The sequence below is a fragment of the Botryllus schlosseri genome, chromosome 16 (assembly GCF_051294905.1).
Source record: "Botryllus schlosseri isolate E-star chromosome 16, Bs_hap1, whole genome shotgun sequence".
Lineage (NCBI taxonomy): Eukaryota > Metazoa > Chordata > Ascidiacea > Stolidobranchia > Styelidae > Botryllus > Botryllus schlosseri.
The window spans coordinates 18,000,537-18,027,649 of NC_137251.1; the positions used below are offsets into that span (position 1 = coordinate 18,000,537).

The window sequence follows — 27,113 nt, forward strand, 5'->3', positions numbered from 1 at the left end:
ACTCACCAGACCCACTATCGTAAAATCATATAGATACCATCATATCATAATCCTCAAAATGTCACGCTAACAAAATCTTTGTTTAAATACTATTTGGGTCTACTCCTTCTATTGGTAGATAAATACGCGATTAATTTATTGATTAAGGAATCTTGCCCGATAAGTACTTCATTCATCAGGTCAGCCGTGTCGACCCAAAAATTATACCCGTTGCGGTCCATACTTTGATGAACCTTGAAGTGGTAAAAATTTTCGTAACTTGCAAATGTGAGTCTGAAATGATGGCATTTACTACTATCCTCATACGAGAATATGCTGATTATATAGGGAAATAAAGCAGGAAGTCAATTTGATGTCATTTTGTCAGCTTGTGGCAGGCTCAGACGGGCTGAAATACCGTATGTCTATAGATTACTAACCTACGTAGGTTGGTAATCTATAGCAGTGCTCTTCAACCTTTTTCGTCGTGGTACACCCTTTTAACATTTTCTCAAAACTCGTACACCCCTGACCATATAAAACACCAATAACGCAGAAAGCCGCATTTTGATTACATAATACGTCCGGATTTCAGCGGGGAGTGGCCATGGCCCATGGACGACAAATACTCATATGAAATTTGATACTGGGAACTTAACACCGCGGAGAGACCTTGTGGTGTTCTATGCCTTCACTCATTTCTTGAGATATGCCTTGCGCAAATTTTCTTATTGTAGAAGCAAAACATCCCAGCAATGTCAGTGGTTCGAATCCCGGTTCGGACCAACTTCTATGTGTCGGAGGTTTCTCTGGGCTCCTCATCGCCGACCTCACTGTTGTAGTTGTAGTGCATTGAAAAAGCCCAGATTGAAAGTGACCCGTGCTAGAAGTCGGCAGCAAAGACCCCGACGGGGACGCATGGGTGCGAGAGAGACTGACGTCTGGATGTGCGAAAGATTGAAGAAGTCGTCCCCATCAAGATTACCACAAAGACAAAGACTTATAAACATTACAAATATTCGTGTCGTGGTGCACATAGCCTGAAAATGGCGAGAAGCACCACTGTAAAATGTGACCAGTGACAGAAACGACCAGGTAAAAATTCTCTAGGATGTACCAGTTATAACTGACCGCGAAATCAGAAGAAACCGCCCGGATATGATCATCAAACTATAAAAAAAAAGAGAATGCTTGTTCATTGAGCTGGCTGTCCCAGCTGATCACAATATACAACAAAAAGAATCAGAAAAGCAGTCCAAATACGCAAACCTCAAAATGGAATGTGAGAAAATGTGGCGATGCAAAATAAACATTGTACTGATCGTCATTGGCGCTACAGGGGTCGTAAGCAAAAATCTCATGAGACATATCCAACAGATTCCGGGTAACGTTCGATTCGACATGATCCAAAAGATCACGTTATTGGGCACTGTGCATATTTTTCGGAAGGCCTTGAATGCACCACTCGACTAAAATTATACTAGTGAATCACAGCATCATTTCTGTAATTTCGATTCTTCATTTTCAATCATCTCTACCTCTGCTCTGTAACCCTTGCCAATTCTTCATCTACTGCAATTCTGTAATTGACTTCTCCATGCATTGCATAGGAATAACAATTTGACTGCATTACTGAAATTTCAAAAAATTTACTCCAATCTCGCTATTTTCCTTTGGGTGCAGGTCGCTCCCCGGATCATGTGTGTATTGACCAGTTTCTTACTGTGAATAAAGAATATATTAATAATAATCCCTGCAGGCTTACAATATATAATTTATGTACCAAAATCGCGAGTATAAATGTCAAGAAAATATACTAGAATTATGTGTGTAGTCACGTGGAGCGAGAGAATTTTGCCCTTTGAATGGATTTCATCGAAAATCTGGGTAGTTTCACATATTATTGTCAAAAGTTTATTCATTCACATCTCACGTGATCAGATTAACCCGTAGAGCTGATGGAGGGTGTCTTCGAAAATATTGGGCACAATATTAATGATGCATCTTCCGGTTTTTATTAATCACTTAGTTGCATGTTGGTATTTTTTGGCCTCCCACCAGGATTGTTTGGATTGTTATGATTAGTATTTCTATTACACATCAATGACAGTGGCGATAATCGCATGTTTAGAATTTGTGCGCTACGACAGTGCATTTCTTGAAGTTTAGTGTCTTTGCTTTGGGTAATGAGGACTTTCGCTTGCACGCGCACTCCCAACTCTTCATTCTCTCTCGCTATAACGTGCGTCCACTCTCAGGACTCTGCTGCTGACTTTGGAGATCGGCTCACTCTTCTTCTAGCTAGGCTTTTCAAAACGCTACGACGGCGACGAGGAGCCTAGATGAACCTCCGACACATAGAAACACGACTGAGCCGAGACCGGAACCAGCAACAATTGGTTGCATAATGACGCCCGCCAACACACGCTAATTTAAATATGTGTAGGTTGCAAAATTATGAGTTTGCGGCTGAATGAGGCCGTACGTCCGCAGGTTAAGAACCCCTGGCCTAGCCTAAATAAGGATGAACATTTGAGCAAGGCTGCAACGTATAGTAAATGCTAAATACGAATCAGGGCTCGAGGTCACTGGACCCCCATCTAACGCAGTGGTTCGCAAACTCGACCCCCTGGCTGCGCAAGCATGTATTCTGTGCTATTCATAAGCTTGCCGCGGAAAGCGCCAATTCAAAATGTCTGAGCTGTAGCGGTGGTTTCCTCGAGAATCATCAGACGGATATCGCAAGCTAAACACATGCTAAGTCCACCCTGCTCTACTCGAAAAGGGTGTCCGGTCAATACCGAGAATGGACACCACCGAGAATGGTCATTACCGAGAATGCAATACAGGCATGTTATGCATAGTATGGAACCCTCGAAAAGGAAGTAAGAAGTCCATTACCAAAGGTTAACTGATAAGAAACATTTGCCTATGACATCACGTTGTACGATATTACACATCCAGTCAATCTGTTTTGAAGCGTAAACTGGGCTATCTATTGTGTTAGCTATAATAGTCATCGTATCATCGGATCATCATAATGTGGATCTGGTACACCCCTGTCCCCTGTACACCCAATCCGAGTGGTACACACTTCAATAATTATGGTACACCCTGGGGTGTACGAAACACCCGGTTGAAGAGTATTGCCATATTGCTCATTAACCTGTGCGTCAACCTGTACTGACGCATAAACCTGCCTTTGTGATAGCTGGCCATCGGCTCATTGTAATTCGAATCTGGTACACCCCTGTACACCCCATCCGACTGGTACACCCTTTTAAAATTCTGGTACACCCTAGGGTGTACGAAAACCCCGGTTGAAGAGCACTGATCTATAGTATGTCTGATGTCTGCCACTACACCAGCTTCCGAACTAGGCTTTCGGCTACGTAATAATTATAGTGCGAAAATATTAATTCAATACGGCTCGTGAGAGATACGATTAGTAGTGCGTAGCAAGTTAAACAAGTTTTTACAATTGCGTCTCAACTACAACAGTTACACTGCCCTTGAATTTCCTATTAGGTTTATTTGCATTATTCCAAGTCAGGAAAATTAACAATTATTCACGATTTCCATTCGCACACATCCGCGGATTTTTCATTCACACCATTCGCACCACAGAACCGTCACACAGGTTGAAAAGCACTGTTATATACCAATGGTTGAGATGTTTTCACTTTAAATCAGCGGTTCTCAACCATTTTGGACATGCGCCCGCCTTGGCGATGGTCAAAAAAATTGCGCCCCCTGATCCCTCCCCTGCACTTAACGTCATGTCAAAAAGAGCACATCATCCAATACAGACGTAGGCAACCTTTTTGCTAATCACGGCCGCATTTCGACTAATGTAGCCTAAGACCGCATTCCAGGGCATAGCCGTAATCAACTAACTGGACGCAAAATACCAGTGTTAATCTTTCCATATCCATTCCCGATGAACTCCGGACTATTCTACTTTTCATTCTATTTTACGCACCAAAATCGCGAGTGGTAATGTTATGAATAGTTGCTGGGATTGCATATTGTCACGCAGTGCGCGAAAAATTTTCAGATTCACGAATGAATTCCGTAATTATTAGTAGCAGCATCACGAGGAGCACACGATTCCGATTCCGGCTCACAGATTGAGAAGGGTGCTACTATATTAAAATTGAAAAATGAATTTATGTTGAATTGCCCGAAGCGCGAAGAAAAGTTCAAGATTAAGTAATATCTCTCAAAAATTTGCGAGTGAATTCGTAATTTCCATTTGCATGTCGGCGGCCGCACAAATTCCCTTCTACGGCTGCAGGTTGCCCATCCCATCCCTGTATGGTATGTCTTATGCCAAGTTTAAATCCGCATTCCAGTTGCTGAGTCTTTAACATTTCTGACAAATGTCCTCAAACTTATTAGAAAATAGCAAAAAAAAATTGGACAGGACATCAATTTATTTCAAGGTACGTTGCACTGAAAACAATCCTATTACTGGTAGTGACTACGGAGAGCACTGCATCATTCCAAAACTGCCATCCTAAATTTGCTCAGTTTTGGAATTGAATTAAATTGTGTTGATTTAGGGTAGCCTGATTGAGGGCGAAACCGGGCAACCTAAATTGCATCTAAGTCTGTCTTAGGGAGTGCAGTTCACCAGCTATTAACAACAGCTACGAAGCGCACCGAGCTTTAGGCTACTGCCAAAGCTATGAATTAATAAATAACTTACACGTGGGAATTGCTCTAAATATGCAAAGAATATCAAAAATTTGCTCGAATGAAGTTGGAATCAGCCTATACTCAATTGAGCGCGACTGCTGGAGTTTGAATTTGGCGAGCTCTCTTGAATACGAAATAAGTTTCATCTTCAACAATCGTCTTCTCAGAATGGTTGTAAACACACATGTTTAGCCAGAATTCATACAGACTTTGTCAGTTTCTCGCGCCCCCCAGGTTGAGAGCCACTGCTCTAAATCGACTACTTGATGCCGATCGAGAAGCCAGACGTTCTACCCAAAAAAAGTGCCATTGGCTCCACTTACAGCTACACTATGATTAAGTTCAACTCATGTTGGGCTACCCAAACTAACGCTGTAAAGATGATTGTATCCAGAAAGTTCGAATTGGATTAACCCCCTGTGGTGGGTCAATCAGAACGCAAATTGCAACCGCATAATTGGTTCAACTTGGTGGTTCCCAAACTTTTTGGCACGCTCCCATATCGTTATACCGGTATCACAAAATGCAACCAGAATGCTAGCGATCCCAGCGAATGGCTTGGTCGCATGACTGTTGACGAGAGAATTGTCAGATATGAAATTCGAACTATACATAGAGCAATAACCGTGAATTATAGTTAAATCGCGCCGAGCGTGGAAAATTTGTTCAGGTAATCACAGCTTCGCACCTCTTCAGATGCTTTCACGCCGCCCAGTTTGAGAACCACTGGTTCAACTGATCGGTGACATGGATATCTGGGTCAACGCTTGAACCCTGCAATGATTCTTAACTAGGGCTGGGCACAATGATTCGAGTACTCGAATCTGAATCGAGTAATTATTTTAATGATTCGAGTCGAGTAGCAAAAGACGATCTTTTCGAGTAATGAAATTATACTCCTCGCAACTCGCAACTGAAAGTTATTTTATCAACGAGAGATATTGTTTGGATGCTATTTTCCTCTGTGTGAGCCTTGAAACCTTGATTGGGCGTATCGCAGCATAAAAAAACATATAATACAAAGCTACGACCGTTACCAGAAAAACATTTCTGAAGTCATGGACCCTCCTACAACATTGTAACTAAGTGCAATGGAATCGGTAGGGTCGAAGAAATACCAAAAGTATCTTTAAATTGCTAGATAACGGGCATTATATTCTTTGTGGTGGCACAAAAGGTACATATTGGAACTTTTACATATTACATTTTGTTGTGACGTTATAATGAGTGATACTCGATTACTCGACTCGACTCGAAGTATATTACGTGATTCAGAATCGAATCACTCAGGTACTCGATTTTGCCCAGCCCTATTCGTAACTCTCGTTTGGCTCATCTCGCTCTAAAAACGCTCGGCGACAAACAAATTAGTCAGATTCGTGCTACTTTGATCAGAGGGTTGCAATATTATCGTGGTGAACTATAAACATTACTCTCTGCCCTGAAAAGCAAGTGTCGCATGCTGATGTGTCAAACACAAACTTCCTGGGCTATTCACTCACCAGACTTGGGGACTTACACGAGCTAATAGAGACACAACTATCACTTTCATGTGTACGATACCACACTGCCATAATTGACAACCACACAATCTAAATGTTCCTTCGTTGGCTGGCGGCACACTAGAAAACTTATAAAATGCTCGCGGCACACTCATAGAAAAGTTGCGTAAAATTATTTTCACGTGGTAATGAATAATAATACGATGTCTATATGCTGCTTCATACGAACATATGTTCGAACATATGCACGACTTGCTACAGTTTTTAATTTCAGTCAAAGCAGAAATGCTATGTTTGCATAACCATGAAGGTGCATATAAAAATATAATTACAATTGCTTTTGATCCTATCATGGAATAGGATTGGAAATGATACCGCTAAAACTCATCCTTCGTGGAAATGAGGCGTTTTGTAAATCAATGAACTATTCGTATTCTGCAAGAGATGGCTTGAATCATTGCTTCCTAATGTTTTAACTACACATCCAAAGTTGTTAACAGCAAATCCTTGGAAGTATAATGTTGCGGTGTGAGTTGATGTCCAGACAATGTGCTAATGATTTACGGGATGAAATTTGGTTCAAGAATTGATTCATTATGAGCACCAAGCGAACCAAAAACATTATTCCAGACATAACAGCCTATAACTTGTCCTTGCTCATCGGGGAAGCGAGTGGCGCAGTGTGCTAACGGCGCCACGACACCAATGGTTGTTGGTTCTAGTCTCGACTCTGCCGCGTTTCTACGTGTCGGAGGTTTATCTGGGCTCCTCATCGCCAACCTCACTGCCATAGCGGTGTTTCAAGAAGCCCAGATTGATGGTGAGCCGAGCCAAGAAGGTCCGCAGCAAAGATAAACCTCCGCACGCGCAATGAGAGAGACTGAAGTTGGAAGTCACCCGGAAGATTACGAAGGCAAAGATTCTAAACATTATCAAGTAGGCCTACTTGTCTTGGAGCACGTGACCTTATTAGGCGATAAGAACAATCGCTACTGCAACAGACTGGACGTTGTCCAATCATTTCTACAAGTTAGCATCACTACTAGTAAAATTGTTTTGTGTTCTGGCCTTAGCCTTAGACTCTGACTATTAAGTAGTTTCGGGCTAAGTCACTGTCATGTGTTTTAAATAGCCAGCTGAAATTACCATTACAGTAACTGCTGTAATATTTTTAAAGATTGTACCTATATTTCTAGCATCATCAGTCAAACTTGAGTAGCAATGCTGACTACTTTGACCACGTCTGCGTGAACATTAAATACGTATTTTCGGGATACGATATAGTCTTTCGTAAATTATCACTAATATCAACAAGAAAAATAATGCTCAATTTTTCAATTCTTAGCGTCAACACTTTCAGCATCAGAAATCACCACACCAATACCCCCTTATTCAGCACATTGCACTTGCAATGTTTCATGCGATGGGGATCAGTCAGAGTGTCCGAGTGATCCAGGCTGTTCTTCGAAATGTGAGTGCGAGAACATATGCGATTTCCATTGCATTGTGAGCTGTGTGTTTTAAAGCGCACCCATCTAGAATGGTGTCGTGTTGTTCCGCTAGATATTCATTGGTGACCGGTAAGGTGTCATTGAGGTATTGAATAGGCATGGTTACGCGTGGTAATATCGATAAAGCAACCTCCCTTATCCGGGGAAACAATGAAAATCACACGCCTTATCGTGCATGATACGATGATAATTTCAGCAGTAAATCAAATAATTACCTGTTGTAGTGGATTTTTCTGTTTCCACAGTTGTGGCTGTTTTCTCTGTTGTTGACGATACAGCTGCGGTAACTGGGACACACCTTAAAATTTCGAGCAAAAATGATTTGACCTCAATAATTAATAATAGGACTATAGGTTCCAGTGGCTCGAGTCAAATTTTTCGTACTTGACTTCACTCCAGTCACTTTGCAAAAATGATTTGACTTGACTTGACTCGGTGCTTCAAAAATGTCGAGTGATCCGTGACTCAAAGAAAATTTACGAGTCAATTTCAAGTCATCAAGTAAACGGTGTCGATTAAATCACTTCATCTTGTGTATGTTCGAATTATTCACGATACGCCAGTGTCACTTGTGAGAGCAATCAGTCATTCACTGATTTTACGTTTCACTGATCCTCCGTTGTTGCATGACAGATAAACTGACCCATGGCCTACTAGTAGGCCATGACTGACCGCAAACGAAATAATCACAGCTTACGTTGTCGTAGCAGTAGTAGTGGATTAATCTAATAGCAACGTATCGCTAATTATTAGACGGCTCTGTGCTTATATTACACAGCGCTCACCTTTACCAACCCTCTTGTATGGTTTAAATCAGTGGTTCCCAACCTTTTTCGACTCATCGCCCCCTATCAAGCTCGTTGCAAGTTTTCGCCCCCCCCAATATTCACTGATTCGAAAAAGAGGACATAAATATACGGGGAATTTATTGAATTAACTCTGATCGCTGGTGAATTGACTAAAATGGTCATTTATCCGAGTAGGTTCTAGGAAAACTGGTTTCCGCGTCGACTTTCCGTTGAGTTAGCCTTTTTAGTCAACTTTCGCGCAATATGCAGAATATGCTGTCTTCACGTGCATTTTTGGCCGTGTTAGTTAAATATTGGGGAAATGTGGTACCGATGAGACACTGGGACCGAAAATACTTGAAAAATTATCTATTATAATCCCATGATTACACGCAGTGAATTTGTCTACAATTGGATGCTGGCAGAATCTTTCCTCACATGCTAAAAACTTTGACCTGCATGACCTGACAGATTTTTCTGTTTTTGGGGTGTAAAATAAATTTCGATCAATGAATTCCTTTTTCTTTGTAGCAATCAACACAAACAAACCTGCAATAATTTTTAATGTAAATTGCAGGGCTTGTACCACGTTATATAACGCCACATATATTTTATTCAATACCATCCAGTGGCGGACTTTTATTCAACCAAGTTGAGGCCACTGATACCATAGACCAGTGGTGGACAAACTATGGCCCGTGGGCCGCATGCGGCCCTCCACACCGTTCTGTGCGGCCCGCGAGAGTCTAAAGAAACTTATTAAAATATTGATAAAATGCGTACTAAAAATCGAATTAATGCTTGGACTTGATTAAACTTTTTCTTAGTATATTTCACCATGATAATTCTAAGGCAGTGGTTCTCAAACTGGGGACGCACCCCCTTGGTGGCGTGAAAGCATCTGAAGGGGGCGCAAAGCCGAGCTCAACCGAAATCCCATTCAAAATTATTGCTCTGTATTCAGTCTGACTTCCATATTTAAAAATTTGTTATCCACAGCCGTAACCTTCCATGCCATCTAATTATCCGATAAGTTTGCTAGCGTCCTGGTTGCGTTTTGTGATATGACGATAGGGAGGGGTGCGAACTCTTTTGCCATCATAAGGGGGCGTGTTTTAAAAGTTTGAGAACCACTGTTCTGAGGTAAATACTTCCTATATTATTCATTATGTTTAATTTCTGGCGCGACAGCCCGATCTCAAGGCCCACGAAGTTTGAAAGGTTTCAACTGCTAAAAATCACAGAAATCCTAAACGAGATTGACATAATTCGGATCACTAGTGTGATTCCAGATTGGCCACTCCAGTGTTAATCATTTCAGTGATGTGCTTATAAAAAACGATTCGGCCGTGTCTTAGGTAGATTCGTTCTCTGTATTCGTAAAATTAGGGTATTTATATATTTCATCTACACAGTGTAGAAGCGTGTTTGAAGCTAATATGTTTATGATGCTGTCAGCATTGTGTGGAAATGGAACTAATCCAAAAGTGGAATTAGTAAATATATGAACAGATAGCTGTTCACAGATTTAAATTTCAATCTTGTTCTAAGAATAGGGACAACCGACTTTCATCTCTATAGTTTTGACAAATTGGTTATTGAGGTCGACCAGCCTATGAAATCTCGCCACTGTTTCTGACGCGTGTACGATATCGTCGAAGCAATATTTGGTTTGGTTTGCTTTAAATAAGCATATATATTATTCCCATGTCCTCACTATATAATCAAATACGGCAGACGGACAGACAGACAGATAGACAGACATACATTTATTGCTTCGTCAAACATAAAAAAGTTGACTGGAGGTGACGATATGGCCAATAAAGGCCTTGTTACTCGTCACCTCCATGGCAGTGAAGTAATCAAGTGTATTCATTTAAATAAACATAACAGTGGACAGTCTGCAACATAGAAGAAAATAATAAGCAATATTGCGTTTGGGTTTATAATCCCAATTTTATATACTGCGGCCCACAAATGGATTCAGATGTTGAATGCGGCCCGCGAGCTCAAAAGTTTGCCCACTCCTGCCATAGACAAATCAAGTAGAATAGTTGGAACTAGTCATGCAACAACAGAAACACGCCTGAACACCTAGACGCTATATTTAATAATTCCCTGTTAGGTTTTATCGCTATAATGACCGATTTGGAGTCAAAATCTCGACTTACTGGCAATGTGCATGTACCCCAAAATTTGTAAGTTTGTGCTTAAATTGAAACGTGATTTCATGGCAACATTTGAGGTATTATTTATTCCATTTTCTTGACGGCTCACGGCTGTGACCAAACATTCTTTTTTGGCTTGCTGTAGCTTAGATTATATTACACAGCAAGAAAAGTTTGAATATTTAAGTTTTTGAGCGTATGTCTCACAGTTTCCCAGGTCGTGTTCCTTCCGACCCGCCGAGTGATGATACGTTCGAGCAACAGATTTTGAACGTTAATAAATGTTTTTGCTACTGGTGAAGATTATTGTATATACTTGTATCAAAGTGTTGAGTCAGCAAAAGACATGCTCTTATTGGCTGAAGATTTGGGGGCCAGAGTCCCAGAGACCGTTTTGCAATTCTTCATCCATCGGTACCACATTTCTCCTAAATCTCACAGGACGTTCTAACATTTTTGCCCCCATCGCCCCAAGCCACCCCCATTGGTGTTTTCGCCCCCTTGTTTCTCAAAATCGCCCACGTTGGGAACCACTGGTTTAAATCGAACAAATATAGTGTATGCGTTTAAATTCTCACGGATGTGTAGATAGTTAGTTGCGATACCAATTTCTTTCAACTTTCAAATATTCAGATCACTATAGCGGGCCGCACCAGTCAAACGATTTCAAAATATCACCTCAAAATCCATAGATTCCATAAATAGGAATGTTTATGCTCCCTTTGTTTTAGTTTTATACTGGCGTCAACCCTGTGTGTGTTTGTTTGTTTTGTGGTATTCATGGTTTTTGTCGACTACTATGGTCATTTACACCAGGCCGATATGCATTATTTTTTTGGTAACGGCTGACTTATAGTACGGCCCACTTCTAGGCTTTTTGCAAGACACCACTTATGCGGATGGTGACTCTGTGTGTGCGTTGTGAGAAATACGGGGGCGTTGGAATTTGCTCCATTATTATCATTGTGATTCGGATTCATTGGGCAGACCGTATATGTTTGACAGTCCGTATGTAGATATACAGTTACTGATATATTTCATTAGTAATTCTACGTGCGCGTGAGCGATACAACAGATTTTTGCATGTATATTTAACTTTATATTCGTTAATTCATACAAGATTAACGGGTTATGGAATTTGAATGATCACGCATGCTTCGAAGATTCAATTTGACTTGAATTGCGACTTGACTTGACTCGAGTCACTTTCGCAAATAGATTGACTTGACTTGACTCGAGTCAAAATGTGCAATGACTCGAGATGACTCGTGACTCGAAGCTAGTGACTTCACCCCAACACTGCTAGGTACTAATATTAGTGTAATCGAATCAAAGTCAAGATTTATTGCTAGATTTATTCGAGTTTCAAGTTATTCCAACAATGCGAAACATAGTCTTTTACAACTGTGGCCTATGTGTGCTTTGAAACCTTGATGTACCAACAAACCGTAAACCGATTCCCGCAATCACATTTCTATGAAGTAACAAATAAACCCAGAACCGGAAAGTACAAAGTTAATTTAGATGACGAGCGGATGGCATAATTTTCTTTGAAGCCACTCAAACTAGTGCATTCGCACTGGTAGACAATTATGATACTCTAGTCCAGTGGATCCCAACCTTTTCGACTCATCGCCCCCTTTTGAAGCTCCACACCGATCATCGCCCCCCCCCAAATATTGGGAAAGTAAAAACAGCACTTCGTCAACCCCCCAGAAGTTGGTCTTTGGCGCCATAGGTGATAAATCAAACCCCACACCCCCTCAGCCAGTGGGCCTTATGTCGCTACATATCAGCTATACCCTATTTCATGTACTGTTTGGTGAGTCACCGTATTTCGCCTAAACGCGCGAAGCGCGACAAATTTATATAATTCATGTTTGAATCGGTCAATATGGTCGGGAATTGCATATATATTGCTATCAATTTTTTATCCTCTTTCTGCCCGCGTAATCAGATTTACCGGTAGAGCTGAATGTGGTGGCTGGAAAAGGTAGGACCCCTAAATAATAATTAAACATCTTCTGGCGGAATCGTTGTTATATTGACTTCGGTACATGATGCTATTTCGTGATCTCCTATATCTGCTATGTCAGAAGATATGGAAATCGTCAAAACGTACCAAACTAAAAGAGGCACATGATTTCAAATTGGTATTTCTGTACTGGCAAATAATTTTTTCCTTGCGGGATGGCATTTTTCCTGTAGGGTTAAAGTCGCTAGGACAGGAACATTCGACGCCAGCCATTTAGGCGCATATGGACATGTATGTATAGAAGTTTTCGGTCAGCACAAACGCATTCCTTTTCGGCCAAGGCCTTCTCGCTGCTGATCGTTCTGGCACACTTCTCGGAGTCGCATGTTACATGGCCTTAAACTTCATATGTCTTGGTGCGTCGTGGCGCAGTAATGGCCGACGCCGAAGTCTCCCATTTCCATAAATCATGCGTATTTTGTTGGGTGACTGGTAGCCTATCCCAAAATCAAGATATATGATATTAATAAATTGCGCGCAGCGCGAAAAATTTCTGAAAAAAGTTGCATGAATTTCTAAAAGATTACTTTATAATTCATGTTAATTCACGAAATAATTTTGGGCCCCACTCGAGTTCGGGCCCCCACCCCTAATTGTGGAGTTTGAGCTGCTGTAGTTTCGGTCCCGACTCCAACACAGCCGTTTTAACGCACCATCGCCCTCCTATCGCCCCCTTCGTTGCTTTCGCCCCCTATCGCCCCCTTCGTCCGTTTTCGCCCCCCTATCGCCCCCATTCGTTATTTTCGCCCCCCTAGACCGCCAAATCGCCCCCCGGGGGGGCGATATCGCCCACGTTGGGAACCACTGCTCTAGTCTATATCCATTAACAAAAACCGTAGCGCATCGTGCGGATTGGTAGACGCAGTTTCAATTTAGAACATACGCAGATCTGTAATCAACGTACTGGCAGCATATATCGCCTCCAGTTAACAGCACTTTGCCTTGCGCCAAGCAATCTTCCTCTGTAAGTTTACAGAATTGTGCACACTGTTCCCTGTAGATTCCATCGGCGTAGGTACAGTTGCAAACTTTGCAATCTCCTCTAAAGTATGTGTCGCCATCCTGTGTCATAAGTTTGGAAAAAAATAGATTTTTGATGTACATTAAAAAGGCTGACACTCTAATTCACTTCATGGATAACCAATGCGGGTCCCCAACTCCCCATTGAGTCACTGCTACAATTCCCTCTATGGACGAGAGAGAAAAAGAGAAAGGGACTTGGCTTATTTTTGTCCTTGGTGTTTTACGGCATATACACCGACTCATGATATACATACACACGATCTGTGCATATGCATTGCATACCATGATGTACAATTGTACATATGCCGCTGGACAAGGAAAGTACAGATATAGCCTTTGACGGCTTTCTAAGTCTTGCGCCACCCCTGCATGCTATTCCAGTAATGCATGAGCGGCTTGATCGCCAAGCAGGGAAGTCATGGATACCAGTGTTACTAATCAGGTCTTTGGTCTGACCAGGCAGGGGATCGAACCCACGACCCAACGATCAAGAAGCCGGGCGCTTCACCATTTCGCTATCTTGTCGGTCCCAAATATATGGCACTACAATACCATAAATAACCACAGGTGGTCGAAATATATGGCATATAGATAAAGAGTATGTCATAATCCTAATAACTGCTCTCAAATGAAAGTTTCACACTGACGTTTCGAGTCACGGGCAAAGACTCGAGAGTCGAGACCCAGTTAAGTATATTGATTCGAAATACTATGCGATTCTGTTTGTTTTTGAAAAAATTAATCTGAAAATTTGATCTTTTTTTAAAGCACTTGAGTTTATTCAAAATGAAAAAGGGAAATGTAGTAGGTCAGTGGACCCCCTGGTTCATTTTCTTAGGAAAAATGAATCGAGTCTATTCGTTTTCAAAAACAAGAATCGAGGAAATGTGAGTACAAAAATACAAATACAAGTTCAAAATATTTCACCTTCTTCTCTTCACCATCAACCATGCACGGTTGCGGACAGTTCTCCGGCATTCGAATGCACTTTCCAGACTCCCACATATGATCCCTAATCGCCAAGGACGGACAGGCACAGTCTGCGCAACTGCCATCCCAATCAATTTCGAACGGCGGTAACTGGTTTTCGGCATACTCTCTCTGCATTGCATGTGGAAAGAACCATTTTACGGCCATTTGGTGACATAAAAACCAATTATTTTTGAACGCAAGAAAAAAATAGTTATGTCGGCCATGTTGAGCGTGGAGTGAGATGGGTGGAAGACATATTGCGACACAATTTCAATAATATCTATAGGTATTTATGCTAAATCCTAGAGGTGGTCAATAGCGAAGTATTCCAGCAGATTTACCGGTTACAATGCGATAGCCTGCATGCTACTACATTTCCCAAATAGAATAGAAGCAGTGTTGATAGGATTCAATTCATGTGTACTTATTGTGATGAAGAGACAAAACTAATCTTGACAATCATTGCAGAAAACACAGCGAAACACTTACACTTTGCTCACAAGTAACGTCGACAACACAATGATAACCGCAAATCCAACGAGTCGATGTACTTGTAGAGATAGTGGTAGTGCTGACAGTGGCAGTGGCCGTTTCCTTACAATGGCAGCAAATATCGTCACCATCCACAAGTACAGTGCCAGTCTAAAACAGATAATATCCAAAACTTTACGATAACCTAAATTAATTCAGCAGGAAGAGAATCTCCTCACCCGGCAATCCGACGGCGATAAATTACAGAAGGGCTCGCACTCTGTATAATACTCTCCTGTTTCTTCGTTGACCAGGCAAGTGCACTGTTCGCACGTGCCTCTCGCGAAATGAGTACCAGCCACGGGTTTTTTGCCTTCCAGTTCACAACCGCCACATGTGGGGAATTTCAAACACAGTTCCGTGTTCCACATGTCATCTGAAATTACAAATCGAATATTACTGAGGGTCGGTGGGCAATTCTATAATTATTATTGATGTGATAAATTAATGTTGATGGTCATGAGCAGACGCAGTCAAATTAGCCAGCGTTGGTAATCCAGTAGAGGTAGAAGTAAGACTGTAAAATTCTACTAAATTAGTAGTAGAAGTATAGCGCGATTTCCAAGATATGTCAGAACTGATTTAAGATGAAAATAAAAGGCCAGGAAAGTAATCCGGTAAATAGCTCCACAAAGTAGATTTGGTCGAGCGGTATTATACTTTTAGCGGTCAATTAGGGTAGCTACTTTCAAAATAGCAAAATGTATCATCGCAACATATGCATAATGACTAATCAGACTACAAATGGATGTAATCTTTGAAAATTATTCGGTTACTTCGATACATGGGCTATTTCACACGGTTCTCACAACAATTTCAACCGTAAAAGTGATGTAAACACCCCCACAAAACCAATTGCCAAGTTTCAAAACCAAAATTGTAAAAAATTCGTTCTCTGCAAGAACGAATTCCGCAAAGAAAAGTAAACAGACAAGGCTTTTCATTTATCGGCAAATAATTTTATATCATCCAGATAGAAGACAGGGGGTAGGTATGAGCACGGATTCAAAATGACAATTCTTACAGCAAATTTGAGCAAGTAAGCAACAACAGTATTGCAGCCACTCATACAAATTGCGAAGAGTAACAGGAGTCAGGAAATCGCATACCGTAGAAAACAGCGTTTTGCGTCACAAAATACTATGGTCTACTTACCAGAGATGAGCGGATTTGAAATTTCTATGTCCTAATCCAATCCAAATCCGAACCTTCAAATCCAAATCCTAATCCTAATCCATAACTTTTTTCATATTCAAGTCCATGTCCAATCCTAATCCGATTCCAACTGGAAATTCAGAAAAAATACCAATTTATGCAATGGAGGGATTCGAAAATTTTCTTTCACAACCAACGATTCACTTGATTCAAGATAACTAAGTAACCATAAGTACATTAATAACTGATCTGAATAAAGTTTGTCACCATTCGCCACACGACATTTCAATCTCCCAGAAAATAGTTCAATCCAATCCAAATCCTAATCCGTTCTGAAAAAAATGTCTAATCCAAATCCAATCCAAATCCGACAAAATTTCACAAATCCTGTTTTTTCAAAACCTAATCCTAATCCGTGCTCATCTCTGCTACTTACCATGCGTAGTCCCAGTGGGACAGTCACATCCGGTGCATAAAAATGAGTCATAATCTTCGAAATACGGAGGATCAAGAGGATTGAAATCGTCGAGATTTTCGCATGTTAATGACTGTATGCAGGATTCCGGGCAGCCTGTGAAGAGATTGCACAGTCTTAAATACAAATGAAATAGATAAATGATTCAACTAATTAACAACCCTGTAGAGGTGAAGACACTCTTGCAGGTGCACAATTTCAGTATACAATTTGGTAATATATTGATATTGAAAAAAAAACGAGTGGTAGGCATAATCATGAGTAACTGGTAGAAAATTCAAAATAATTTTGTGTAACAACAGTCTTATCACCAATTGAACACTGTAGGTATGTATCTATACCACAACAGTGATAGCACTTCACAAATCAAGGGAAATGAAATCTTGAATACAAACACTGTAAACAACCTTATTGAGTCCGTCATTTTGAAAGCTGTCAAAAGCACAGTCAACGTCGCTCAACAATCACCATAAACAATTTGAAACAGTATCAGTCCCATAAGCTCACCTGGTGGTGGTGTTGTTGGTATAGTCGTAACAGCAGTATTTGGTCCTTCGGTTGATTGGGCTGTAGTAGATGACGCCAATGTGGTTGCTGTCGCCGGTGTGGTCGCGCACATAGATTGAGGAGCAGGCAAAATACATCTCCAATTAACCCGATCGTAAACATTATTGTTCGATTCGGGGCAGACACATCCGAAAATTGTTTTTGTACTCTTTTAGCAGTGCAAAATAAGTAGGTATAGGCTCAACTGGTCTGATCACACCCTGCATTCGAAAATTACAAATGTGATTTAAAAATTTTGTTAATGGTTGGGTGGGGTAAATGCCGTAGTTTAACTTGTCACAATAAAAACTATGCAAATTCGTGATGGGATAATAGGGTTAGGTGAAGGCATACTTATGTAAATGTGTATAATTCATATTCAAAGGTGTGGTATGGAAAATCCTTTTAGTGGATTTCCAAATAACAGCCAGCATATTTGGTTACCTTCTTGTATTATGAGAGTGTAGGAGAAGGAAATGATCAAATACAGGAGGTAAGTAATTGGAAAAATATTAATGCATGAATTCATCTGTTTCAAATACAAAAACACGGTCAAATTTCTAAATTTTATCTCTGTCTATGTTTTCAGTATAAAGGGGGATAGTCTGACAAGCGCCATGCTCGATTTTGCAGGATTTGGATTTTAGACTAATATGAGGTGCAAGAATTTCCGCACAAAATTGTGCTTCAAAATGGATTGGTCAACATGGGGTATATATGGGTAGATCCATAGATGTACATTGTACGTACGCTCATCGGTTCACTGTAAACTTGACGTAATTCAAGTGGTTCTACCTAGCAATGAAAACCGATAATAATAATCAGTATCGTAATGCATTCAATGATCAGTTGATCCATCGCAAGCCGATAAGCAGTTGCAAGTCGAAGGGCACAGCTGTCTCTCTTCTGGGGTGCTGACGATGGGTGCCGTGGTTGCAGATGTGGTATTCGGCGCAGAGGTAGTCGTCGGTGCAGTGGTGGTAGGATCTGCAAAAGAATATGAACTCTCCGATTAGGGCTCACACGAAAAAGTATCTAATTGAAAAATGTGTATCTACAGGTAATAATACAGCTATGAGCTATGAAATCAATCGAAATCAGTCTCACGAAGACAGCAGTAAGAATACTTTGTTTTCAAGCATGATTCTATACATATCATGTATATAGTTGTATGCACAATTGCACAATGCACATACACATATCATCATCAACGTCATCATTTATTATATACCGTAATTTTCCATGTATAATACGCCCCGAAGTATTATATGCACCTTGAAAATGGCATGTAGATTCTGGGGAAAGGCCTGTACCCATCTATAGTAGGGCTCTTCAAAAAGGACTTTTTTTCTAAAATCGTACTGGCTACTTGATAAAATTGTTAGGTTACATAATTTAAGCCTACACACAAAATTTGGTTCAATTCCAGCCAGTAACTCCTTTGCTACAGGAGAGGTAAGTTTATATTAATTATATAAAAATAAATAATAAAAAATTTGAAAATTTTCTGTTCACCCCATGAAAGTGTTAGGCTGTCTATAGAAACGATGCTCACCAAATTAGTATTTACGGTGACCGATTATTTGTTTATTTATTATAGTTGTGCTCACCGTAAATACTATTTTATTCAAATCCAAACTCCGCTTCCACTGGTTGGAATTGAACCAAATTTGGTGAGCATCGTTTCTATAGACAGCCTAACACTTTCATGGGGTGAACAGAAAATTTTCAAATTTTTTATTATTTATTTTTATATAATTAATAGAAACTTACTTCTCCTGTAACAAAGGGGTTACTGGCTGGAATTGAACCAAATTTTGTGTGTAGGCTTAAATTAGGTAACCTAACAATTTTATCAAGTAGCCAGTACGATTTGAGAAAAAAAGTCATTTTTGAAGAGCCCTAATGTATAGTACGCAGTGCGCACCATGCATTCGCAGTACATGAATAATAGTACTTGCGTAAATGCCGATTATACAAGCTTCTCGTGTTGGCAAACTTGCGCGTAAGATAGCTTACCAGCGATGGGTATGTTTTGGTATTCGATGCATTCTGTTTTGCGATGTCACTGTTCAAAAATAATTACATAACCATCGATATACATACACCTAATGGCAAACGTAGAAAGCAGCCAAAGCCTGCAAGGACCGTGACGCGATAGTTCACGCCGGCAACGATATTTGCGCACGAGGCCTATTACTCAGGCCAACGATTATATCGTGGGCACATGGCCTGTTGTAGATGCGATTGTTTAGGCCAGCAATTATATCTTGTCCTTGCGCACATGGTCTGTTGTAGATGCGATTGTTCAAGCCTGTCTTTGACGCAAGGATTGCCGCGCGCGCGTGCAGCAGTCAACGACCTTATTTCGCTCGCGTATAAATGGCAGACCAACTCAGCAGGAGATCGCATGCTCTTGTGCAGCGCAGACGACTCTCGCTGATTGGCAATTCGCTTCTCGCTAATTGGCAGCGCGCAACACTGCTAATACGAATTACTGGGCACGCTGACTAAATGTGTGATTACAAGTATTATTTCGAGTTGAATTTTTTCGAGACTTGTTGTACCTAGGCACAATATGCCCCCCCCCTCCCCCCCCCCCCGGTACAACTTCGCGCATCATACACCGAAAATTACAGGATCTCAATATACATATAAACTCGGCTTTACAGCGCACCTGGCTTGGAGGTTGTCATCTCTGTAACCACCTGGGTGCTCTTCGGCGTCACCACCTCTTTTGTGGTTTCCTCAATGACTGGAGTAGTCTCAACGATAAGTTTGACGCATCCACGGAATTCCACTCTCATAGTCACATCACTATCTGGCGCTGAGCGAGTCGGATAAATTCGCACTGCCGACGCATGAATATCGTCACGGAGGAAGCGTTCGACGACACTTGTGTCATCGGTGTTGCCGTTGAAGGTTTCCCAGACTTCACCGAGTACCGGACCCATGGGGGTGTTGGAAATTTTATTTACTTCGATGCGAATGAACTCATCGATGTCTGTATTGGCATCTATGTACGATACGTGATACTGCGAAGCAAACTGCCCATTACCACCACCTTGAGTGAGGATTGAATGGATAATAACTGGTTTCTTGAAAGAAACCTCGAGATATGGGGTCGAGTCAGATGTTTCTGGAGACCAGGCCGGTGGGATTCCATCATCATTATCATTTGAGATTCTGGCGTACTTCGCTTCTTTACCCTCTTTGCTCGAAGAAGCCGTGATATCCTCGTCTAAAATAGCGTGGCTTGTCATACCCAATGACTCGTCACACACCGCTGAAATAGAGCAACAGTCTGAGAGATTCGACTATAAGACTGATAGTTGGGAGTATTGATGGTGTGGGAGCCTCAAATATGTGACCATGCACAAATAATCTAATGCCAGTTCTCCACCCTATTGAAAATAATTTCATGTTTTTGACTGTACCTATTTCATGGATGAGAAATGAGAAAAAAGTATTAGAAAGTATAAATCGTGTTGATAATAATATAAGTTTAGTGGAAGGGGACGCACAATGAACTGCCTTACAAGTGACATTCACAATTATTAATCAACAATAAAAAACGTTATAGCTATCCATGTTCTTGATTGGTAATTAGCATTCTAATAGTGCCGTTGAAATGTGGGTGAGTAGCGCGACGTTTTGTTAGCCAAATACTGAAGAAGCCCATCGATATTCAGATATTCAGAATCAGTGCAACAAGTGCATATGGTTATCATCAGTGATGATAAATTCTAAGATATTTGCGATGAGTTGCACTATCACAGTTGAGGCTTGGCCCGTCTGTGCCTTACCTTATCCTTTTCCGCTTTATTTTCGAATAATAAATGGGCAAGTTGCGTGATTTTGGTGGTAAAAGTGTTCAAAATATAGTAGATGGGTGAGGCACTGCCTCACTTGCCTCCCCCAACCCCACGTCACTGAAGCATCACACATTACTGCTGTATGGTGATTGGTGACCATATTTGTCTTCGCCTACGTATTTCATCATGGGTTCTCGCATTTAAGAATAGCATAAAGACGAACCTACGACCTCCTATAACTAACGAAAGTCTTAAATTTTGTTAGAAGCTTAAGCGCAACAAATTATCAACCAGACTACAAAGCCACCGGGTATGCCATTCAACAATTAAAAAAAGACGCATTAACTGTAAAAAGCGTGTAAGGTTCATACTTTTACTGTTGTCTACATCTGTTGGAAATCTAAATGCTAATTGTCTTAGCCTTCGAAAAATTTCATATGCCTGTCAGTGCAATGCAATTGAATATATATAATTTGCAAAAGATCTATGTAACTCAAGTTTCGTATACTCATTACTCAAATAAGGCAACCAGCATGATTAGCACGAATTTTCACAGGCTCTCCGTGAGTTAAAATGGAAAATATAGGGTCAATAAAGTCCTTCGGGCGAAGAATTAAGCTCCCGACCCCTGTTATAGTGGCACATACTAAATTGTAGAATGTTAAGTCTTAAGTGTAGATGTAGAGTAGTGCGGCCATACGAGTTTGGTGTCGGCCAAACAGATAGCGCCATCTCATCCTATATAGCCACGCTCATATGACGCCCAACATCACCATCTTTGAATTTCGTATTAAAAGCGTCCTTTCATGGAATTGAACCCACGTCGGTAGGGTGTAAATTCACGGCGATCACCACTAAACTATCGCGCTTACTTAGCATAGCCTACCTAACTGTTTAAGATTATTAATACCTATTCTCTCTTAAATCCCTCGACTTGATAATACTAACGCTTTCGAGAAATAAGGACGTTAAAATTCTGCGTAAATTTCGATAACTATGTACGATTTTTTTTGTGTATATCTATGTTCGCAAAGACTATAGTAGCGCTTGGATAAATGTATCACTAATTAATTACTCAAAATATCATTTTGACCGTTTAAATTCCACGGATAAACATGCTATGCAGTCGTATGTCGCATGCTAAGCAGTCGGATGCGGATGTGTCACATACTAAAGCAGGGGTCACCACCACGCGGCCAAAACGGACGAGGTCATATTTTGCGACCCGCGACCTAATTCGAAATTTCGGGAGAACGCTTAGTAGGCCTACAGGATTTTTAAATGCTGAAATTGATTTCAGTTCAAACATATTGTTGTTGTTGCTGCTGTTGTTCAAAGTAAGCTATTCTCCTGCTCCCAATATCACTATTCTTCACTAGCTGACACAGCTTCGGCGATAGTAATATCATTCCATTTCTTTAATGAGATATTATTTCTTTTTTCGTAACTATGCCCGCCGCCCATGTTAGAGAGCAAAGCGTTGTACTGGCGTAGAGGTATCAAAACGTGGTTGTTAAATTGCCTTGCTTATTTTGATCTCGATATTGGGGTCATGCGGCCCGCGGTCTCTACGAATTTTGAGAAGTGCCCTCTCCCGTTTTGAGTTGGCGACCCCTGTACTAAAACATCTCATACTGATCTGTCGCATGTTCAAGTGCAGCGTGCTAAAGTGTCGCATGCTCATTGCTCATTTGCTCAGGTATCGTATGATGATATGTCCACGGACCACGGAATCGACTGCTTGAATAACGGAAATCGACATCGATGATTCACATACAATCACGATATGTTTTCATGAATACTGAATTTTGAGATTTATGTAGCGCGAAACCTTAACTATAACATACTTCCGATTGTAGTTGCAGTCGGTGGACTGGTTGTAGAACTGCTCGGTATGATCGTTGTTAGAGCTGAGAAACGAATGAGTGTATTATACCTCTAGGTCTATACAAGGGGTGGCCAAGCCAGGGTTGTAATGACTCGAGTCATGACTCGACTCGAGTCCGACTCGAGTCACGATTTTCTGATGACTCGACTTGACTCGAGTCATTTTTCCAAAATATGGAAATGACTCGACTTGACTCGAGTCAATCTGTGTATTGACTCGACTTGGACTCGAGTCATTGCGCATGACTCGAGCCAAGTCATTGACTCGAGACTCACACGTCCAAGGCCGACAGTTCATTGTAATTCCAAAGCCAACACACTATTGGGATTTCGTCTGTTGGTACTGGTACTTGAAAATGCGACCAGAAACTGCTGAAAGTGAGGAAAATTCGTATATTATAACATCAAACCATTCGATACCACCAAATAGAGTTGTATAAGTGGGATTTTAACATGACTTTTACAAGAAACTGAGCAGTCAACACGATGACTTGGACTCGACTCGAGTCATAATACTGTGACTCGGACTCGAACCTCTTTTCGCTGACTTGGACTCGGACTTGACTCGGTGGTGAATTGAAAATGACTCGACTTGACTCGAGTCAAAACTATAAAATTGAGATTGACTTGTGACTCGGTACCTTGTGACTTGGTTACAACCCTGAGCCAACCTGCGGCCATATAGAATGGATTTTTTGCGGTCGTCGACACGAAATTCAATTCGTATGTGCTGGCGGCCGCTGACATGAAAATTGAATTCACGAATTGACTCCCGAGTTTTTGAGAGACTGCTATTAGTCTTTGTACGATCTTTGCGCTGCGCGCAATTCAATACGACCTCATCTTCGATTTTAATATAGTAGCGCCCTTTGCAATTTGAGCCCTATAGTACAGATGTGAAGGGAAGAGCAAAATGATGCGACGCATATAGAGATACCAGCTTTGGATCGTGTGCTCCTCACGAAAGAAATTTGTTTCTGGTACGTTTGGGTGATTCCAATATCTTTTCTTTATACCAGTGTTTCCCAAACTTTTTTGAGCTACCTTCCCTGGACAACGAATAAAGTGCCAGCGCCCCCGGACACCCTCTAACCACGCTTAAATCGTAAAACGAAAGTTTGCCTGCATTTATTACAGCAAATAATGAGACGGGTGAAGCAGGTGTATTATTATTATCAACATCCTCGACATATTGGGTTCCAGTGTTGATATGAACAATCTCATTCCAAATCTCCAATGTCCACGTCCCGCACTGCCAAGTCGGTTTCTGCTGTGCGTCAGAAACTTTGTCACGGCACTGGAAATACGTTCTATCTAGGGATGGTGAGACTTTGAAGTTTCCATATTCTCAATCAGTCCGTACATACCTGCACCACGTGTTCCAAGTAGCACGAATAAGCACCACAGAAAAGTGAGTTTTACCGCCATCGGAACACGTGGAGAACTGCTTGGCATTCTGGATGATAACTGGAGTTAACGCGATCAAGATGCTAGACTACAAGACTACTCTTATTGTAACGATAGGCTTGTTATTATTCTGAGTCCTAAAACATAACTTTATACTGCAGTGGTTCTTCGCCATTACTAACCATTACACTAATCTGCAAGACTTCGGTGAACCCAGTGACGTACGGTCAGGGGAGGCAAGTGAGGCAATGCCTCGCCTGTTGTCAGGATGAGTAAAATAAAATTGTGACGCATTCAATATTCTTAACATCACTAATTATGTGTATTTACCTTGGTGTTCATGAATGACTAATTTTAAAACATTTCAACAGAAAAAATCACGGAATTTAGATATTTATTGTTCATAAATAAAGTGCGAAAGGAGAGATGAGGCGAGGCAGAGACTGGTCATGGCCAAGCATCATTTGTGGCAGCGCAATTCATCATGAACAGCTCATAATATGTAATAACTGGTATTATCTCACTGACTCCAAAAAATCAAAATATTAATAATGTCAGAACACTAATAAAAACTCAAAATCGCTAAGGAATCGAAAATTCGGCGTTGTTACGTACAATGAGGGCGCAGAAATAGGATGATCAGGTGAACCACAAATGGGTATGCCTTGTCTACCGGTAGCTAACAATCTGACAATCCCAACGCTATCGACTTCGCAGACCGACGCTGTATGGCTATAGATGACTAACCTCCGTAGGTTAGTTATCTGTAGTATGGCTGTACTGTAAATACTGAGCATAATGTAGTTGCGACGGCCAGTGCCTCACCAACCATGAACATCATTCACGTCACTGGGTGAACGCGTGAACCCCAAATTCACTCTGAGTCACAAAGCTATAAATCTACCACAACACACATCTAACTAGGTCTATATATCTAATACAATACTATAAGCGAACAATATGAGCTGCGCATCAACAAAAGTGTCAAAAACAAATCCATTAAAACATCATTTTCACACTAAACGAAAAATTATGATTATTTACTGCATATCAGTGCTAATTCTGCTGTTCACTTGTTACCGATAACGCATGCTTTTTTTGTAATCGTTCATTTGATATTGTGACGACTTTTGCTTTTAAGGAATCATTTCGCAATTCAATTGTCCTTTGTTTGTAGTTAGTTTTTCTACTAATTCTGATTGTACGATTTAAGTCGATCTGATTGCTTGATTACTTTGTCTCTTCGCATACATTCTCCTCATTGCTGTTGTTTTACCGCTCTCTTGCAATCGCTCAAGCGCTATTGCAATCGCACTTAGGCGTATACTGTCGAAGAAAATCCTGTTAACATTCGATTTGGGTTTCTTGATTGTAGGCGAATACAAGACCGATACGCAAGTTTTGCCGAGTCAAAAAGCAGATTTAGTTGCGCCGGCAGTACTCGACATCTGCGAAATCGAAACTCATTAGGATTGGGGTGTCGTGTCGAAGTCCCCTTTCTAAGACCAGATCAGAAATGCGAAACTTCACCTTGTAAAGTGGCATCGCATTGTTCGGTCGAGACGCAACAGCGTAATACAGCTAGCATCATTCAGCGTTATATTACAGACATCTAGCCTTCGTAGGTTTAATATCTATAGTTCTATATATTCCTGTCGTCATCAAAACAATTTTCTTTTTATAGTCGAATGGTAAGCAATATAGCTCAATCTTATATAAATTGTTAATGAATGAACTAAATTCTTGTCCACATCCATAGTTGCAAACACAGAAAGAAACAGTCTCACAATGAACCTGAATTTACATTAAGCAAGTCTTTTGAAGAAACTGTTAACCGCGAGTGAAAATATGCGACTATGACATCAATCAACAGATTGCGTTATGAAAATTGGTAGCGACGAGAAATTATTGATTAATTGATGCATATCATCTCTAGAATAATCAACGAGCATCACTCACGACGAAATGATGATCGGCACTTTCAAGGAACCTTGGACATGACGTAAACATTAGTCCTCAATGATTTGTTGCAATTCCTAATGCCCTATGTGCTAGACTTTCATTCGGCATATCGTAACAATTTGAACCATTATTCGAAGATATAGATACGATGCTTATATCCTCTGACGAGTGTCGTATGCAACGATATCTTTGTATATAATACATGAGATTACAGATTGAAGCTATAAACAACATATTGTTAGTACAATTAAAAGATGATAATTTGTCGATTAGCTAATATCACTCTAATCTAATGTCATCCGCGATACACTTATAGATTTACGCCGTTCTTCCACGCATCGAAGCTCTCACGGTATTCAGCCAGAAGCTCTTTGTATTCCCTACAAAATGAATGAAAAACAATTTCACGTCACCAACTAGAGTGAGGCATGGACCGGAGCAGGACAGAATATCCGGCCGGATTTTTTTCATTTTTGGCCAGAGCCGGACCGGAGCTGGATTCATATTTTTTCTGATACGGCCGGAGTCGGATCGAAGCCGGATCGCACTTTTTGATATGTTCGGAGGTTATATGGGCTCCTCATCGTCGACCCCATTGCAATTGCAGTGACTTAAAAAGCCCGGAAATTGAGCCGAGCAGCAAGTCGGCAGCAAAA

The 27,113-nt window shown here is 40.9% G+C and overlaps 3 protein-coding genes across 15 annotated transcripts in view; all 3 read right to left on the reverse strand.

Annotated features, from left to right (window-relative positions):
- Positions 1–27,113, reverse strand: part of LOC145459256 (uncharacterized) — a 128,688-nt gene that overhangs the window by 76,464 nt on the left and 25,111 nt on the right. For 2 of the 13 annotated variants that reach the window (XM_080337903.1, XM_080337909.1), the window contains one exon: positions 26,279–26,837. The exons of the other annotated variants lie outside the window; for them this stretch is intronic. In XM_080337903.1, the coding sequence (XP_080194029.1) occupies positions 26,768–26,837 (70 nt within the window). In that variant the 3' untranslated portion in view covers positions 26,279–26,767. Of the gene's footprint in view, positions 1–26,278; positions 26,838–27,113 lie in introns of those variants that run through there. 13 annotated transcript variants of the gene reach the window in all.
- Positions 7,886–17,484, reverse strand: LOC145458654 (uncharacterized). Its single transcript, XM_080337090.1, has 7 exons — positions 17,348–17,484; positions 16,802–16,956; positions 15,390–15,586; positions 15,169–15,321; positions 14,635–14,808; positions 13,589–13,746; positions 7,886–7,991 (listed from the first exon to the last, which is right to left on the reverse strand). The coding sequence occupies exons 1-7, from the start codon at positions 17,482–17,484 to the stop codon at positions 7,886–7,888; spliced, it is 1,080 nt and encodes a 359-aa protein (XP_080193216.1).
- Positions 17,825–20,711, reverse strand: LOC145458346 (venom prothrombin activator omicarin-C non-catalytic subunit-like). Its single transcript, XM_080336690.1, has 2 exons — positions 20,064–20,711; positions 17,825–18,373 (listed from the first exon to the last, which is right to left on the reverse strand). The coding sequence occupies exons 1-2, from the start codon at positions 20,647–20,649 to the stop codon at positions 18,225–18,227; spliced, it is 735 nt and encodes a 244-aa protein (XP_080192816.1). The 5' UTR covers positions 20,650–20,711; the 3' UTR covers positions 17,825–18,224.